Below are 19,157 nucleotides of genomic sequence, written 5' to 3'. Positions count from 1 at the left end.
CTCCAACCAAAGCCAGTCTCCCTTTGAGGCGGGCAGAGGATACTTGGACACATCCCACTGGTTTCAGGGGCGACACTGCTGGGTACAGCAAGCTTAGGCACCTCTGGGGCAGGATCATTTGCTTAGCAAAGACAGGAGATAGGGCAGGGCCTCGGCCCTCCCTGCCCAAGTGCCTGGAGCCAGACATGTGGCTCTCTGGTGGCAGTGACCCAGCCAGTGATTGCTGACCTCCACAGTGTGGACTGGCTCAGGCCCACAGGCCCCCATGTCCAGGGCCCTGGACAGCCAAGGTGGGGGTTTCTGCAGGGGCCTGCGACGTCAGGGTACAGGCTGTGAGGGGGACGGCTGATGTAAATAAATACAGTATTTATCTTTTCACCCAGCATTTGTGAAGGCCTGACTGTGCCCAGGGCTGGGTGGAGAGGGGGCCTCAAAGAGGTGCAGGCCATTCTCATCCTCCAGGGGTTCCCAGTGTGGCTGGGAAACCTGATACCACTCACACCTCTCCAACAAGGACAGGATGCTAGCTGAGCCCCTGAGGGCTAGTAGAGGGGGCAAGCGTGGAAGGGACCTAGGAGAAGGGCAGGAGTCTGGCCAGGGTCCACTTAGTTCTTTGTAAGGAGGTGAGTTGCAGCAGAGAAGGGCCGTGGACTAGTGACAAGAGGGAAGGACACAGCCTGAATCAAGGTGTGGCAGTGGGACCAGACAGGGTGCTTCCCAGTCCAGGAGGAGTCAGCTGGGGGCAGGAAGTAAAGTTAGGGGGTGGGGAGGGGGCAGGCCTTGAATGTGTCTTAGTTTGGGTTCCCCAGGGTGGGCCTTGAGACAAGATGTCGAGTGCAAACTCGGGGAAGAGGGGCTCAGGGAGCAGGTGGGGCAGTGAGGCCGGGAAGTGAGGTGGCAGTGAAGGGTGGGTACGCTAGAAGACCCCACTGTGGCAGCTGGAGTGGAGGAAGATGTGGGGAGGAAGAGTGTCCCGAGGGGGCACCAGGACAGAGATCGTCTGACAGCTTCCCGAGCCATCTGAAGGGGAGGGGGAGAAGGGTCCAATAAAGGGTCCTGGCTGATAGGAGGGACTAGAAGTGACCGCTGAACCTTGCGTGGCCACAGTGGAGACATCTTTCTCCACTCTGCCTTTCACCTCCGGAGGAAATGAGAATGCAAACTCTTCCCTGGACACTGGTTGTGTGTGTGTGTGTGTGTGTGTGTGTGGTGTGTGTGTGTGTGTGTGTGTGTGTGTGTGTGTGTGTGTGTGGCGGAGGCAGGGGGTAGAGGTGGCATCCCAAGGATGGAGGTGCCTGAAGGGCTGGGGGACCTCCGTGAGGGGGAGCACAGACGAGGGGTCTTGGAAAGGCCAAGCTGGGGCAGTGGCCTCCTCTTTCCTGCTGTGCCTCCTGGTTGCTTTGCTGACAAGCACCCTCTGAGCATCTGCTGTATGCTAAGCTCAGCTCAGCTCTGCCAGGCCCTGCGTGAGGTGGGAGAGGTGAACAGCCACCCAGGATATAGCCAGGGACCGACTTTGAAGCTCAGACCTGCTGGCTCTGGAACGAAGGTGCTTCTTTCCATCCGAGGATGATTCCAAGGCTGGTGGTCTTTAGAGAAGCTGGGGGTGGGGGTCCGTGGGCAGGCGGGGGCCAGTCCGGGACCCTCCCAATCCAGAAATTCTCAGGGATGAGGGACTGCTCTGGAGCACAGCAGGGTACACCTGGGCCCCAAAGAACTGCAGCATTTAACCCTTTCATGTCAGATGTGTTTTCTAGGTCTCAGAGACCAGTTTCTCAGGGTTCTGTTCTGAGGTTCAGCTTGTGGGTGGGGCGGGGAGAAAGGCCCCGCTGAGGTGGGTGGGAGTGACAGACAAGCAGACACACACTTCACTGTAATGGGGAGGGGCCACGCAGTCGCAGGGTGGGGATCAAGTCCAGAAGAATTTTCCACACCATACCCAGGGGCTGCAGTCCCCTGAAAGTCCGCCTGCCTGAGCCCCTTTCTTCTTGAGACCTTCCTTCACCCCCTGCCCCTCCAGAGGACGGGCCCAGAGCAGCCTCATGGGAAGAACCAAACTGTGAGTGGTTTCCCCTCCCCCAAGTGTGACAGTGTAGCCTCCGCCCTGGGGTCCTCAGTGTCCCCTCCAGGCCTCCTCCTCAGGCCCCTGCTGCGAATGAGTCAGACTCCCTGGGATGAGGACTGAGGAGGGAGGCAGGTCTGAGACCAGGCCTTGGGAAGAAGGGCGGTTTTGGAGTACAGACAATAATATCTTACTTGTGTGTATATGTGTGTTGTTTCGTACGCCACGCAAACACTTTACAACATTTATTATCTACTCCTTAACTATCCCACCAGGTAGAAACCCGCCCATTTTATAGCTGAGATGACTGAGGCTGAAGAGGCTAGGCTAGAACTCAGGACTTCAGCTCCAAGTCCAGGGCTCTCTCCAGCCCCTCTGTTGACTGAAGTCTTTGGGGCTTGGGATTCAGGAGGGCAGGACTGATGAAGCAGCTCTAGGGGAGCGGTGGCAAGGAGGCCTCTGGGTTTCAGAGTGTCTGGTTGAGGACATGTCCCTGGTGATGATGGGACCGGCCCAAAGGTGTCAAGCTGAGTGGGAGCAATGAGGGTATGGCACTTCCACCCTGGCTCTCAGCCAGCCCTTCCCACGCCCCTCTGCTAGTCAAAATGATTCTTAACTTCAAACAGTGTGGCCCAGACCACCCGAAGCCTCTGTGGGCCTCCCCACACCCTGCCCAGCCCTGTGAGGTGCCGCTGGCCTCCAGTTCAGGGGGTCTTTCAGGGTCCTCTCATCTAACCCCTGAGGGGGTTGCTTTCTGCTTCTCAGGAACACCGATGCTACCAGTCACTGATGGAGGGCTTTCTAGGCGCCTGCACTGCTGAGCCCCTTACATGTTAATCTCATCTAATCTTCATACAACCTATGAGGCAGGGGCTGTTATACCCATTTAACAGATGGGCGAAATGAAACCCAGAGAAGTTGGGGGACCTGCCTGAGGGCACCCAGCAGGTGGCACAGCTGGATGAGAACCAAGGTCAGTCTGACCCCACCTCCACGCATTTAGCCACTTGCAACAGGAGCTCGGTGTAAGGTTTCCTCCCAGCCCCACTGTCCCCTCCAAGGCCCTCCGTGCTCCCAATTTGTCAGCTTCCCAGTTTGTGGACAAACATCATTCGAAGCCAAGCTGGATGAATGAGTTAGAGTGTGTGGAGTGTGGGTCTCAGACCTGCCTGGCCCTCTCCTTTCACCCAGCCCAGGCTCTGGTCCAGCCACAGGCTGCCAACCACCCAGTCGCTTCAGGCTTGTCCCTGCTCCATCTAGAAACATTGCCGTCTTCCTCCCCTCGCTCCCCCCAAGTCCAGCAGCCCCTGCAGATCCTGCTGGGAGTCTGGGGCAGAGTCAAGAGAGGGCTGTCGTTGTTGTTAGGTACCGTCGAGTCAATTCCAACTCAGCAACCTCATGTACAACAGAACAAAACACTGCCCAGTCCTGCGCCATCCTCACCATCGTTATGCTTGAGCCCATTGTTGCAGCCACTGTGTCAGTCCATCTCATTGAGAGTCTTCTTCCTTTTTGCTGACCTTCTACTTTACCAAGCATGATGTTCTTCTCCAGGACTGGTCCCTTCTGATAACATATGCTTCTAAGGAGCATTCTGGCTGTACTTCTTCCAAGATAGATTTGTTTGTTCTTCTGGCAGTCCATGGTATATTCATATTTTTTGCCAACACCATAATTCAAAGGCATCAATTCTTCTTCAGTCTTCCTTATTTATTGTCTAGCTTTCACATGCATATGAGGCAATTGAAAATACCATGGCTTGGGTCAGGCGCACTGTAGTCCTCAAGGTGACATCTTTGCTTTTCAACACTTTAAAGAGGCCTTTTGCAGCAGATTTGCCCAATGCAATATGTCCTTTGATATCTTGACTGCTGCTTCCATGGGTGTTGATTGTGGATCCAAGTAAAATGAAATCCTTGACAATGTCAATCTTTTCTCCGTTTATCATGATGTTGCTTATCGGTCCAGTTGTGAGGATTTTTGTTTTCTTATGTGGAGGTGTATGCAATCCATACTGAAGACTGTAGTCTTTGATCTTCAAGTAAGTGCTTCAGGTCCTCTTCTTTTCAGCAAGAGATGGCTGGGCCAGGTCCAATTTCAAAGTTCCCGGTGTGTTGGAAAACCAATGAGATCATTTAGAGATAACTCCAGAAGCTAACTTTGGCCACTAGAGTGCCACTTCACCCCATTCTGCCTCCCAAAGTGTCCTGAGCAGAGCTTCAGCCCAGCCTCATTACTCATTGGACCAAGGAATAAGGGGAGGGGGCAGAGAGCAGGGGCAGGGGCGTGCACATACATCTAAGAGGAGACTTGGCGAGCACCAGCCAATAGCCCGGCGAGGTGGAGGACAGCAAGCTCCTGCCTCTTTTGCCTCCCTTGCCGGGGTAGGGGTGGAGAGAGGAGATGGCTGTCCAGGCCCTTCTCCATGTCTGTACCATCTCTGAAACATGCAGCTGGGAAGCACTGGGCCGGGGAACGAGCGTGTGTGTCTGGCCAGGTGAGCTGGGCACCATCCCCATCCTTCCTGAGCAGCTGCATGGGGCTGAGATTCGCTGCCTGAGATTCTGCACCCTCAGCTGCCTAGAGTAGATGAAGACAAATGCTTCGGGCACCACCTAGGACCCCAGCTGAATGGCAGGGACATTGCCTCAGCCTGCCATGGGCAGCAGCCCTGAGAGCCCAGGCCACCGCGGGGAGAGAGCAAGAGCTGCAGACTGAGGGATGCCTTCAGGAGAGGGGTCCTCTGTGGAATCTGGGGAGGGGGGTTGCAGGGTCTGGGAGCAGCAACAGCCTGGTTCAGACAGCATCAGCCCCTCGTGTGCCTCACACCCACTAAGGCATCATGCTGTTCGCTGCCAGGGGCACCAAGTTACCACAGAGAGGAGCCATGCCAGGGCTGGTGGGACTGAAGCTGAGGTGGGACGGGGCTGGGGGAATAGGAGAGTGGTGATTGAACAGACACCCAAATGCTTTCAGTGAGCTCAGCCCCAGGAAGAGCCTCGGAGCAAATAAACCTCCAGAGAATTCTTTGAGCCCAGTGGCCCCATGATCACCAAAGTAGATCATCAGGAAGGGAGGGCAGGAGCAAGCCATGTTTGGGGTGAGCATGTTTTCTGGACCCCAGTTGGGGCCCATGCGGGTCTGGCAGGTCCAGAGGAGGTCACATGAGAGCTGTCCTGAGAACAGTGCCGGGGGGCCGAGACTCCCTGCCTGGAGAGGCTGAGGGCCAGAAGAAGTCTTACCCTGGTGGCTTCCATAAGGGGCTTCTGCCTGTTTGGCATCTAGGTGTTCAGATTTAAAGAGGGGCACCCATTGTGGACCCTGCTGCAATAAGAAGCTCATAAGCCGAGCCTCCCTTCCCTAACTGCCCCCTCCCATTGCACCAGAACCTGCCAGAAGGGCAGCAGGCAGCCCCTCCCCGGCCCTGCCCACCTCTCCCTCTACCAGCTGTGCGGTTTACTCCCCACCATCAGTTGTGTTTGTTCCCAGGTGTGTTTCTGACAGTTCACTTGTCATTGTAATCACTGTTTGTAATCTAATTAAATGTTATATTAATGGATGAAACAGAAGAGCACAAAGACAGTTGTTTCTTATGAACACTCATTTGAACGAATTGAAGGACACAATACACATGAGTCACAAAAATATCAGCTGTCAAATTAGGTGTGGGTGAGATGAATATAAATAATTGGGCAGAAGGAGATTGTCAAAATCTAGATGGATTTCATTTGTAGACCACTTGGCAAGTGCCTTTAAGCTCTCTCTTCACTTTAAAGAATCCCACGCTGGGAATTGGAGATGGAGTTTCATGGGTTGGATTTCACAAGGAAGATGGTTTGGAACTCCAAGGGGTGGACCCACAATCAAAGGAGAGGCCTTAAGGAAGTGTCTTAGGCTGGGTTCATCTAGGGATGCAAAACCAGTGAAGCATATATATATATATACACACACATGCACACATATACATATATATACCAAACCAAATCCATTACCTTTGAGTCAGTTCCAACTCATAGTGACCATATAGGACAGCAGTTGTAGCACTTAACCACTGGGCCACCAGGGCACCATACATACGTATACATACATATATAGATAGAGAGAGATTTATCTCAAGGAAATGGCTCACACAGTTGTAGAGGCTGGCAGGTCCCAAGTCTGTGGGTCAGGCATCAGGCTGGAGGCTTCTCCTGACTTGTGTAGCCGCAGGGGCTGATGAACCCAGGATCCGCAGGTAAGACAGCAGGCTGCTGGCTCACAGGCTGCGGAAGCCGATGAACTCCAAGATCGGCAGGTGATATGGCAGGCTGCTGGCTCAAATCCCAAGAACCAGAGGTCAAATGATGACAAGCCAGATGCAAGATCCAGAGTAAACACAAGCCAGCGAGCTTTGCCAGAACATCCATATATATTGGATGCAGGCCACATCCTTGAGGAAACTCCCCTTACAACTGATTGGCTGGTCACATCAGATCACATCACAGAGGTGATTACGTTATATCACAAAATGGAGGATAACTACATCATTACATAACTGCCAAACTACATCATTACACAAACGCCAAACCACTGAGAATCATGGCCCAGCCAAGTAGACACACAACCTTAAGCATCACAGGAGGGTCAGTGACTATGCATCTACTCGTTGGAATTAAAATAAAATGGGTAAAGTATATAGGTATCTTTTTTAAAATAAATAAACTTCTAAATTTTGGAATAATTTTAGATTTACAGAAAAGTCACAAAGATCACAGAGAGTTCCTGTATACCCCCTCCCCCAGTTCCCCCGGCATTACCATCTCATATCATGTAGGTGTCTTTTTAATGAGTCCTCTTTTGTCGCCTTTTCCATGCACCAGCCTTCTACCCAGTCCCAACCATCAAGTGGGTCGACGGCATGTCCCCTGGCACATTGTGCAGAGCAGTACAAGATTAGCCAGAAGCACCACCATCCAACAGCCGGGATCTGAATCTGGTCTCCACCACTTGGAAAAATTCCTTGATTGTCCTTAGTCTTTGTCCTTTCTACTGTAAAACACGCTCATCATCTCACACATATTTCCTGAGCATTAATTGGCTGCTAACGGAAAGGCTGGCGGTTCAAATCCACCCAGTGCCTCCATGCGAGAAAGACCTGGTGATCTGCTCTGCTAAAGATGCCAGCCTAGAAAACTCTATGGGGCAGTTCTACGCTGTCACATGGAGTTGCTATGAGTCGGAATTGACTCAAGAACACCCATCAGCAACAACAATTTCTGCTCTAGAATCCAAGAGCAGTGAACAGGACAGACAAGGTCCCTGTCCTCATGGAGCTTATGTTTTACCAGTGGGAGACAGAAGATAAACGAGTAAAGACATCAACGAACAAAAAACCTAAGATGGTGATAAGTGCAGTGAAGACAATAAAACTTGAATGTGATAACAACGTGCCAAGAAGGGGGCTTTTTTTTTGTGGTGGGGGAGACAGTGAAAGACCTGTTGCAGCTGAGGCCTGAATGACAAGGACAAACAAGCAGTGAGGGGCCTGGGCCACCCAACAGGAGGCTCTGGGCAGAGAACAGAGCTGCAAGGCCAGGATCCCCTGGCAGTCAGGGAACCAGGTGTCCAGGTGCAAGAGCTGGATCTGGGGACTCAGGCGGGGGACTGGGGGTGGGGCACGAACCTGGTGCTGAGATTCTCTGCCTGTCCCTCCTTCCCTCCCCAGCCCCAGAGACCTCAGGGAGAGGAGGCCTGTCTTGAAACAGTAGTTAAATCAAAGAGGCAGCTTGCCGTGGGAAACAAAACGCAGGCTGATCTGCTGGTGGTGGCTGGTAGCTCATCTTGGGTGGGGTTGTCACGGAATCAGAGAGAAAAGCAGCTGAGTGCCTGCCAGGGAGGTGGAACAGGACAGCGCATGGGCAGGAAGCACATGGGGGGAGCACTAAGTGGGGAGCATACGGGCAGGAGCACATGGGCAGGGAGCACAGAGGAGCACTGAGCAGGGAGCACTAAGCAGGGAGCACAAAGCAGGCAGTGCGTGGGAGGCACAGAACACAGGTCACAAGCTCTAGCCCCCAAAACCCTCCTTTCTGGTTCCGGGGGTCCCAGGGTGCTTCCCACACACATCGACTGCCTTGACAACCCCATTCCTCAACTCTTCCCTGTCCGTGGGTGGCCTGGAGAAGCATGTATAGGAGGTCTTCAGTGACTTATGAGAAGACATGGGCCACAGAGCAGCAGCTGAAGGCTGCAGGACTAGGGCTCCTGACTTCAAATGCAGCTCTTGCCACTATATGATCACTCTCTTTCCAGTTGGAAGTCTGTCCAACTGCAGGGGAAAGACAGGGAATGTGGCCAGAATCCAACTCAAAACATTTGGGAGATGCTGAGATCCAGCAATATCACCAGCACAACAGCCTCCAACCTTCTTAGCTGTGTCCGTTTGGGCTTTCCTGGGCCTCCGGCTTACTCATTCATGAAGTGGGTGTATCAGGATAAGGCTAGTTAGGCTGCTGTAGCGAAGAGACCCACAGCAATTCAACGCTTAAGGAAGATATCGTATCTCTTCTGAACAGCCCTTGGTGAGCATCCCATCTACTGCTCTGTGCGGACACCCTGGGACCTGTGTTCCTCTCGCTTTGTGTCTCCCATCCCTTAGGACATTGTCCTCCTCTGCATGGTCAACACTGGATCTCAGGCCAGTCCGTGTTTTGACTCATGAGACAGAGAGTGGACAAGGAGCCCCAAGTCTTTCAGCCTCAGCCCCTGCGGGGCTAACATCATTTCTGCTCAATTTCCATTGGCGAGAACTTGGTCATGTGGCCGTGCCTAACTGCCAGGGAGGCTGGGAAATGAACTCCGGCCATGTGCCGGCAGAAAGGGGGACCGATTTTGGAGGACATCTGGCAGCTCTGGCTCAATGGGTGGATTAGTACTCCTTGCAAGGCAGGTAAAGCACTTGGCATGTAGTAAGCACTCAATAAAAGTGCTCAATATCATTGAGGTCAGGGCTCCAAGGGGCCTTAGAAACTCTTCTGGTCCAATGTCCTCATTTCTTTGCAGATGAAGAAATAGGCCCAGGGAGGAGAAGTGTCTGCCCAGGTCCCCTACTGGGTAAGCTGCAAAGCCAGAATCCTGTCTGGGGTCCCCAGTCCCGTTCTCTCACCTCTTGTTTCAAACTACCTGGTCCTGGGTAGAGAGTGGGGACCCAGATGTCCTCTCTGCCCAGAAGCCAGGGTGGGGGACAGGATCCTAGGTCAGGGCAGTGCCCCAGGCCCAGGGAGGACACAGCTTTATGACCGGGTAGGTGTGGCCCTGGTTTCTAGGACAGGAGGTAAAGCTGCTCTGTGACAAGGAGCCACACCCACCCACCGGGAGGGGGAATGGGGGTCCAGTAGCCACAGTCAGCAGGACACAACAGTAGGTGGCTGAGGAGGATGGCGTGCCTGCGTTTCCTCCTCCCCGTGGGCTTCCTCCTCCTCCTCCTCGCCAGCACCGTGGCCCGGGGGGAGTATGCCGTGGTCCACGTGGTGTCAGAGAACTGGAGCAAGGACTACTGCGTCCTGTTCAGCTCCGAGTACGTCACCCTGCCACGAGACCTGCACCACGCCCCACTCCTGCCCCTGCATGATAACACCATGGCACCCTGGTGCCCGGGCGAGGACACCTTCCAGCAGGCCCAGCACAGCTCCTTCAGCCAGCAGCCACTCCGCCACACCACCGCCATGGTTATGAGGGGCAACTGCAGCTTCTACGCCAAGGGCTGGCTGGCTCAGGGCCAAGGGGCCCACGGGCTGATCGTTGTGAGCCAGGCCAGCAGCCAGCAGTGCTCAGACACCACGCCAGCACCCCAGGACCCCCACAAGCCCCTGCCACACCTCACCATCCCCGTGGCTGTGCTCCGTTACACTGACATGCTGGACATCCTCAGCCACACCCACGGCAGCTCCATTGTCCGCGTGGCCATGTACGCGCCCCCAGAGCCCATTCTTGACTACAACATGGTGGTCATCTTTATCCTGGCTGTAGGCACCGTGGCCATGGGTGGCTACTGGGCCGGCCGCACCGAGGCTGACCGGCTGCAGGGGCACCGGGCCCGAGGAGGAGGGGGGCCTGGCGGTCACCATCGGCTGGAAGTGGTGGCAGCCGAGAGGGGGCAGGAGGAAGACGACAAGGATGCACCAGTGGACTTCACGCCAGCCATGACAGGTGCAGTGGTCACCACGTCCTGCTCCATCATGCTGTTGCTTTACTTCTTCTATGACTGCTTTGTCTATGTCATGATCGGGATCTTCAGCCTGGGCGCTGGCACCGGCCTTTACAGCTGCCTGGCCCCGCTGGTGCGCCACCTGCCCCTGCAGCAATGCCAGTGGCCCCTGCCTGGCCATCGGGCCTGTCTCCAGCTGCCCCTGCTGCTGTTGGCCGGCCTGTGCATGGTGGTGACCATTCTCTGGGTGTCCTACCGCAACGAGGACAGCTGGGCGTGGCTCCTGCAGGACACGCTGGGTGTGGCCTACTGCCTCTTTGTCCTTCGGCATGTGCGGCTACCCACACTCAAGAACGGTGCCTCCTTCCTGCTGGTCCTGCTGGCCTTTGACGTCTTCTTTGTCTTCGTCGTGCCCTTCTTCACCAGGACTGGCAAGAGCATGATGGTGGAGGTGGCCACGGGCCCAGCAGATTCCTCAAGCCACGAGAGGCTGCCCATGGTGCTCAAAGTGCCCAAGATAAGCTTCTCGGCCTTGACTCTGTGTGACCAGCCTTTCTCCATCCTCGGCTTTGGTGACATCGTGGTCCCCGGCTTCCTGGTGGCCTACTGTCACCGCTTTGACGTCCAAGTCAGCTCACACCAGGTCTACTTCATGGCCTGCACCTTGGCCTATGCCATGGGCCTGCTGGTCACTTTTATTGCCATGGTCCTCATGCAGATGGGCCAGCCCGCCCTGCTCTACCTAGTGTCCTGCACCCTGCTCACCAGCCTGGCCGTGGCCGCCTGCCGCCAAGAGCTCAGCCTCTTCTGGGTTGGCCAGGGCAAAGCCAAGATGCCTGCCCAGGCTGTGGCAGGGCTCCATGAAGCCCCTGCTGCTGGCTCCGAGCAGAAGCAGGAGGACATGGCCGATGTTCGGACAGCCAGTGAGTATGAAGAGGCTACAGACCAAGGGGCAGTGGACTTAGACAGCAACCTTCGGGAGGACACGGCCGAGGTCCTCATTGTATCTGAGTATGAAACCACTGGGGCAGATGGCCCCAGTGACAGCTCTGAGGGCTGGAGTGATGCCAACTTGGACCCTGATGAGCTGCCCCCCATCTCCCCTGGGGCCTCGGAGGAGCTGATGCCGCTGATGCCAATGGCCATGCTGATTCCACTGGTTCCGCTGATGCCACCCCCCTCAGAGCTGGGCCACGCCCAGGCCCAGGCCCAAGCCCACGAGGCCAGCCTGCCCTGGACGGGACTCCACAAGAGGAAGGGCTTCAAGGTAAAGAAGAGCATGTCGACCCAGGCTCCGTTGTGAACACAAGCCACCGGGGCCTGTGCTGGCAGAACATCACAGAGCAAAGAAAGCCACGTGTGGCAACAAGAAATTGGAGCATTAAAGAGATTCCGTATCTACCCAGCGGAGCTGCTTCCTTTGTCAGGGCTGTAAGGAAGCAGCAACCAGAGAACAAGTCCACGGAGGGCCTGGACGGTCCTTAGGAACTGGCTAGGACCACCTCCATACTGGAGTCCCTGGGTGGCGCAAACGGTTAATCACTTGACTACTAGCAGGAAGGTTGGTGGTTTGAACACACCCAGTGGTACACCGGAAGACAGGTCTGGTGATCTGCTTCTGAAAGGGCATAGCCTTGAAAACCCTATGAGTAGGAATTGACTCAACGGCAACTAGCAACAATAACCCCCAAGTTGTGCAGAGGGGGAAACTGAGGCTCAGAGAGGGCACATGACTTGCATGAGGTCACTCAGCAAGATCAGGGTTTGCTCCCAGGGCACACTGCTTCCCCTCTTCCCTGCCAGTCTACTCCCCCTCCCCCAAGCCAGAGTCTCAGCTCCTTAGCCTGGTAGACAGCTCCCATCCCGTCCCTGCCATGCCATCCCAGCCCCAGGGCCCACTTTTCACCTTTGCTCAGGCCCAGTGGAACCATTGCTGTTCCTTGAACATGCCACGTGGTCTCCCTTCTCTTTGCATATGCTGTTCCGTTTGGCTGGAATGCCCTTCCCATCCCAGACAGAAATATCTGGCTCCCTGGCTTACTAGAAAGTTCCTAAGCATCCTTGAAGCCTCAGCTCATGTCCTTTCTACTAAACCTCTGTGCTCAAGTCTTCTCAGACACCAGCACCCAGCCCAGTGTGTTCCATCTACAGACACTGAGTATGCACCTGCTGTGTGCACCACCCTGTGGTGGGCACCATGGGAGGCTGCTGAATAGCTAGGGAAGGTGAGTAGTAGAGAACAGACAAGAAACAATCCAAGAATTTTCTCCAAACGAGGTGGAGAGGTTGGGGCTGGGGTGGAGAATTCAGGACACCCAGCTCTTGTTCTCAAGCTTTCCTCACCAATTCTGGATAACAGACAAGCCTCTTAATCCCTCGGGGCCTCTGTAGTCTCATCTGCAAAATGGAACTTACAATACCATGTTCATCTGGAGGCAGGGGCATGGACAAGATGATCTCTTGAGGACCCCACAGTTTTTTAGGCCATATGGTGTGTTTTACGTTGTTCAAGCAAAGCAAACAAACTCTTCCTAGAGGAGGCTATGTTGGAGGTGAGGGAACCCTTAGAGTCAGTGTGGTACAGTGGTTAGGGCTCTAGAGCCAGGCTGCCTCCAGGAAATTGGCTCTACCACTAACCTGTAGTGCGTCACTGAGCAAGTGATTCAAGTACCTCAGTTTTCTCATCTGCAAAATGGGATAATAAGCGGACTTACCATAGTGTTATTGAGAGATTTGAATGAATTGGCTTACATAAGGAAGAGCTGGAGTCCCTGGGTGGCGCAAATGATTAAGCACTCGACCACCAGCCGAAAGGTTGGCTGTTCGAACATATCGTGAGGTGCCTCAGAAGACAGCCCTAGCGATCTGTTTCTGCTTCCAAAAGGTCACAGCCTTTTAAAAACCCTATGGAGCAGTTCTACTCTGCACGCGTGGGGTGGCCAGGAGTCGGGCCTGACGCCATGGCAGCTGACAACCAAGGAAAGGTTGTATGAATATTGACTGTTTTTATGTTACTCTCCTTTCTGAAAGCCTTCCAGAGTCAAACCCAACTCCTCCGAGGCCTTCACGGTCTGGCCCCAACCCCCTCCTCTCCCTCTCCTCCACATCCAGCACTCTTGCCCCCCTGTCACCACAAGCACGCACCCAGGCCCCACCATACCCCATCTTCCCCACCACAGGGTCTTCCCACTTTCTGCTTCCTCCCCCTTGAACTTTATTTCTTCTCTTCCCATGTACCCCCCAGAATGTGGCCTGGCTGACTCCTTATCCTTCCAGCTCAGATGTCCCCTCCTCAGGGAGCACTTCCTTCATGGCCCTTTCTGAGGTGCCCCCAGCCTCCATCACATCTCCATACACCCTGCTGGTTAGTTTTCTCATCCCCCTGAGTCGAGTGTCAGCTTCCAGAGGGCAAGGCCCTTGTCTGTCTTGTTCATCAGTATGGTTCCAGGGCTGAGAGCAGGACCCAGTCTGTTGTAGGTGCTTGATTTATGTTTGTGGGTAAGTGAATGAATGAATGAACGTTGGTCCAGACTGAGCTTCAGAGGAAAAAGGGACACCATGAGGGAAGGCCCGCTGTCCAGGTCACCTCATTGGGTTCCTGCAGGGCCTTGATCAGTGTGGACACCAGACTCTGAAGGGTCTGGTGAGGCCCTGGGGGTGAAGAGGAAGGGGGCCAGAGGGGGCTGGGTGCAGGTAATGGGCATCTCAAAGCCCCAGTCACTGGGGAAGAAGCGCAGCCCCCCAGCAAACAGCATCTGAAAGCTCGGCTGGACAAAGGCAGTGAAGAGCCCGATCGGACACTGGCAGCCCTCCACCGGAGCCAGTGACCATCTGGCCTGGACAGAGGGGCCTCTGCAGGCCCTGGCTCACCCCCAGCCCAGGAGGCCTCCCCGCTGCTGACCTGCGTCACTGGGCCTGCCAGGTGTGGCTATACCCCTCAGCTATGCCCGAGGGGGAGGGCTGGGCAGAGCCGAGTCCTCTGGGCCCCCTTGCCCCCAGATTAGGAGGGCAGGACAAGGGAACACCTCTGTCCGAGGAATTATGGTCAGGGTGGTTTTGAGGATGCTCGGGCTGAGCTCCCTGTGATGGGGGTGGTGCCTGCCTCCCAGAGGGGCTGCCTCCTTGAAGGAGGGTCTGAGGAGGGAGGCCAAGGGAAGCCTCCCTGTCCCCATCCATCCAGGGGCCTGCTCTCCTGATGAGGAGGGAAGTGCTGAGAGGACCCAGATTTGCTGCCTTGAAGCCCCCACCCCTGCTGTCCCCCACAATTGGGGGTGGTGTTTGGACAGCAGAAACAGAGTACCCATGGGGGTCCTAAGACCAGGCCGGGGGTGGACGGCAGCCTAGGTGTGGTGGATACTGGGTACCCTGCCTGGACCTCCCCACACACATCGCCTCAGCTCTGCTCCTCACCAGGAAATTGCCCTGGCGGCCAAGGTTACTCCCCCAGGGGCGGCCCACACCCATGGCTGGCTAATGTGTGGGACAACTCTGAAGGGCACCCCAGCTCCAGAGCACTACCTGGGTTGCCAAGGCCTCAGGTGATCACACTGTGGGCAGTGTCCCCCACACCCGACTGGCACCCTCCACACCCTCACAGATGTTTCCCCAAGAGTGCCATCCCGCGCACCTTGCCCACAACCCTATGGAGACTCATTCCCCGGAGCCCAAGCTAAGACTCAGGGACAGCCGAGTCTGTGTGACCTGGGAAAGCTGTCGGGACTCCCCTGCCCCCACCCCTACTCCCACACTTCCCGTGGAGACGTCCTATTCAAGGAAAGGAGTGTGAGGAGGGAGCTGGAGGGCAGGAGAGGAGCCAGGACCTTTCTGTCCCTTCCAAGAACTCTGAAGCAGGCCTGTCCGTTTCACAGATGGGGCTGGGCAGGGACTCTGGGTCTGACAGGCAGCCTGAGGTGTCTAGGCAATAGTGCCAGGCATGGCTGCATGTCAGGATCACAGGGCGCCTGCTAACAATACAGATTCCTGGGCTCCGGCCCCAGGCGTTCTGATTCAGTAGGTCTGGGTACAACCAGGAGTCTGGAGTTCTAAGGAACCCTCATCCCTCCCCCCAGGGTGAACACCTCTAGGGTCTAACCTTGGGTCTCTTGTCTCTGCTGGGCCAGGAGGAGGGTGAGGAGAAGCAGAGAGACCTGGACTTAAATTGGGACCCAGCGCAGATCCCACCTCCACCCTGATACACACGTTGTGCCCGGAGGCCCTGACTAGTTCCTCTCCCCAGGCCCTAGGCCTCCACCTCAGCCTACACCCTGCTCTCCAGGCTGCTCCTGGCCTGGGGCAGGAGGAATGGAACCAACTGTACGCCCTCAGCTGCACTCTAGAGTGACCCTGTCAGGTTCTGTTCATCCTTGTATTCCCAGCCCATAGTGGCTGCTCAATCTGTTGAATTAATGGATGAATGAATGTCCCCCTTACTAGCTGTGTGATCTTGGGGAAGTAACTTAACACCTCTGAACCACAGTTTCCTTATCTATAAAGCCGGGATGATGACACCACCTACGGCAGGGTTGTGGTCAGTATTAAACAAACCATCCAGGTAAGGGGCTGGCCCTACTGCCTGGTGCAGAGTCGCGCTCCAGAAACTGCAGTGCCGCTGCTGCTGTTCTTCCGGGGCCCAGCATCTCCTGCTGCCACCCTCACAACAGAACTAGGGTCCCCTTTTAGCTGTGGGCCCTTCCCCACTCTGCCAGTCCCCTTGCGGGTGGGCCCAGCCCAGCACTGGGGCTGTGCTTCACTCTGGCTACCCAGCATTTCTCTTTGTGGCCTCGTTTCATTCCGGCAAGAACCCCGTGAGCTAGACCGTCACAGCTTGGTTAATGAAAGGGTTTGGAGCTGGGGTTTCTGGATTCCCTGGACGGTGAGAACAAGCAAGGACCTCTGAGACTCTTTAATCCACAGATGAGGCAAGGAAGACCCAGAGAGGGAGAAGACCTACAAACGTCACACAGCAAGTGGGCAGCAGGAATAGAACACAACTCTGGTCTCCCACCTCCCAGCCCAGCTGCAGGGACAAGCTCCTGTCCTAAACCCCCTTCTGCTCCGCACACTCCAGACCCCACTCCACGCTCCTCTGAATCCATTAAGAGCCGGCTGAAAGCACACCTCTCCCAGGAACACTCGGGGTCTACCCACTCCTTTGTTCTGTGCCCTTCTGTCAGTACAGCCCTCCTTCCTCACGGAGAAGTACGTGTGTGTCTTTCTTGGTAAGAAAGGGTTTGTGATTCAGCATCAAGCACCTCCCAGGGCGGACAGGGCTGGACTTTGAGTCACTAAGACCTGGTGCAAAGCCCATCATTGCTATTCACTATCCAGGTGACCTGGACAACTGAGGCCACTCTTCCTCTCAATTTCCTCATCTGTAAAATGGGTCTGCTATGAAGACTTACCTTGTGGGTTTGTGGCAAGCGCTAAATGAGGCGAGGTATGTGAATAAACAGCTAACATTTGCTGAGCACTAAGTCATATTAGGTACACACATCATCTCATTCATTACATGATGTCCAAGTTTGAGGATAAAAGCATCCAGGACAACGTACAGTAATCCCCCAAAAGCCATCTCTCCCAAATCAGTCATCCTCTTCTCTTGGTCTCCCTTGCCCACGCCCAGTGGGATGTGATGTGTGGGGGTGGGTGCCTGGCGGCGAGGAGACACACTGCCACAACAGAGCCAGGCAAAGCGGTCCCTCTGCAGTTTGAAACGCTGAAGGTTTTGTGCCGGGGCTACAACGCTGAGCTTTCAGCGTTCCTATGCTGCCACCTGCTGGTTAGTACGATAAGAGCAGGCAAACCCACAAACGCAACGCCCTCCAGTTGAATTCTCACTCACAGCGACCTACAGGACAGAGTAGAACTGCCCCGGGAGGTTTCCAAGGCTGTAAATCTTTACAGAAGCAGATTTTCTCCCGAGGAGCGGCTGGTGAGTTGGAACCGCCAGCCCTTTCAGTTAGCAGCCAATCGCTTTAACCACTGCGTCACCAGGGCTCACGAAACTCAACTAATGACAATCGGGTGTGATATTCAAAATAGCTAACAAACAAACCAACAAACCCGACCGATCAGTGGTGTTGCGGAGCCTTCACTGGGCCCAGGGTTAACCCGTTAGAAACTGCGTTCTGAGAAGGTGGAGGTGTCCTGGAGGACTGTCGGGAAGAATTTTGATATGTTTTGAAATGGAATGCCCCACAGGGCATTGCTGAGTATCCTCGATGCCTTAAAGTGACCCACTCCCCGACGCTTATCCCACCCCAGAGAATCAGGCCACCTAAGTGGTCTCAGAGCCCCCCAGCACCTGGACGATTCCTGGAAGGGGGAGACTCCTGGTGCCCCCTCTTTCCACGCCAAGGCCCAGACCTTACAGGTCTGCAGGTGCACCTTCATATACACCAAATAATTTTTTAAACAACTGAACCTGTTGCCATGGAGCTGATTCCGATTTATGGCAACCCCATGTGTTATAGAGTAGAACTGAGCTCCATTGAGTTTTCTTGGCTGCGCTTTTTTTTTTTTTTTTTTTTTTAATTTTTTGCAGTGTTTCAGCAGAAATTTATTATTTTTTATAAAAATATCCCTGTAGTTAGTTACAACAACAAAAACCTTTTTCGTAAGCCCAGCTTGCGTGTGTCAGTGTACCTGTTGCTGTTGTCATTGTTAGGTGCCATCGAGTCATTTCCAACTCATAGCGACCCTGTGTACAACAGAAGGAAACACCGCGAGGTCCTGCGAGATCCTCACAATTGCTGCAGCCGCTGTGTCAATCCATCTTGCTGAGGGTCCTCCTCTTTTTCACTGACCCTCTACCTTACCAATCATGATGTCCTTCTCCAGGGACTGATCCCTCCTGATAGTATGTCCCAAGTATGTGAGATGAAGTCTCACCATTCTTGCTTCTAAGGAGCATTCTGGCTATATTTCTTCCAAGACAGATTTGTTCGTTCTTTTGGCAGTCCATGGTATAGTCAACATTCTTCGCCGACACCGTCATTCAAAGGCTTCAATTCTTCAGTCTTCCTTATTGTTGTCCAGCTTTCCCATGCACATGAGGCAATTGAAAACACCATGGCTTGAGTCAGGGGAACCTTAGTCTTAAAGTGACATCTTGCTTTCTAACACTTTAAAGATATCTTTTGCAGCAGATTTACCCAATGCAATGCACCATTTGATTTCTTGACTGCTGCTTCCATGGGTGTTGACTGTAGATCCAGCTAAAATGAAATCCTTGACAAATTCAATCTTTTCTTCGTTTATCATGATGTTGCTTATTGGTCTAGGTTGTGAGGATTTTAAGGCTAAAACTCTATGCTAATTTACTTTAAAATATTTTAAAAATATTTTACTATATTTGGGGTGAAAGTATACACAGTAAAACAGGTTCCCATTCAACAATTTCTATGCATATTGTTCAGTGACATTGGTTACATTCTTCACATGGTGTCAATATTCTCATTATTTTCCTTCTACTTGTTTCGTTCCCATTAACTCAGTCTTAATCCCCCTCCCCCCCACCCCCCAGTCTTCTCATTCATGCTTTAGAGTTACTGTTGCCTGTTAGGTCTCATGTAGATAATCTTTCAAAAGAGTGCAGTACTCAAGGGTGACCTTCTTTACTTTTTGAGCTAACCTGCTATTTAGTTAAAAGGTGACTTCAGGGGATAGTTTCTGTTCAAGGTTTAAAGACTATCCCAGGACAATAGTCTCGGAGATTCCTGTAGTCTCAACGGGTCCATTATGTCTGGATTTGTTTGTGTGTGCTTTAAGTGAAAGTTTACAGAGCAAATGAGTTCCTCGTTCAACAATTTATACACAAATTGTTTTGTGACATTAGTTGCAATCCACACAATGTGTCAACACTCTCCCCTTCTCCACTCTGGGTTCTCCGTGTCCATTCGTCCAGTTTTC

General features: G+C 53.9%; 1 protein-coding gene across 1 annotated transcript; it reads left to right on the top strand.

The window, feature by feature from the left end:
• Positions 1-9,477: 9,477 nt before the first annotated feature.
• On the top strand, positions 9,478-11,550 carry SPPL2C (signal peptide peptidase like 2C). The gene has a single exon (XM_004374259.1). The coding sequence runs from the start codon at positions 9,478-9,480 to the stop codon at positions 11,548-11,550; it is 2,073 nt and encodes a 690-aa protein (XP_004374316.1).
• Positions 11,551-19,157: the final 7,607 nt, after the last annotated feature.

Source organism: Trichechus manatus, unplaced genomic scaffold, assembly GCF_000243295.1.
Source record: "Trichechus manatus latirostris isolate Lorelei unplaced genomic scaffold, TriManLat1.0 scaffold00028, whole genome shotgun sequence".
In the NCBI taxonomy this organism is placed as follows: domain Eukaryota; kingdom Metazoa; phylum Chordata; class Mammalia; order Sirenia; family Trichechidae; genus Trichechus; species Trichechus manatus.
Note: the sequence above shows the minus strand (reverse complement) of the source record. Positions and strands in the feature narration are given on the sequence as shown.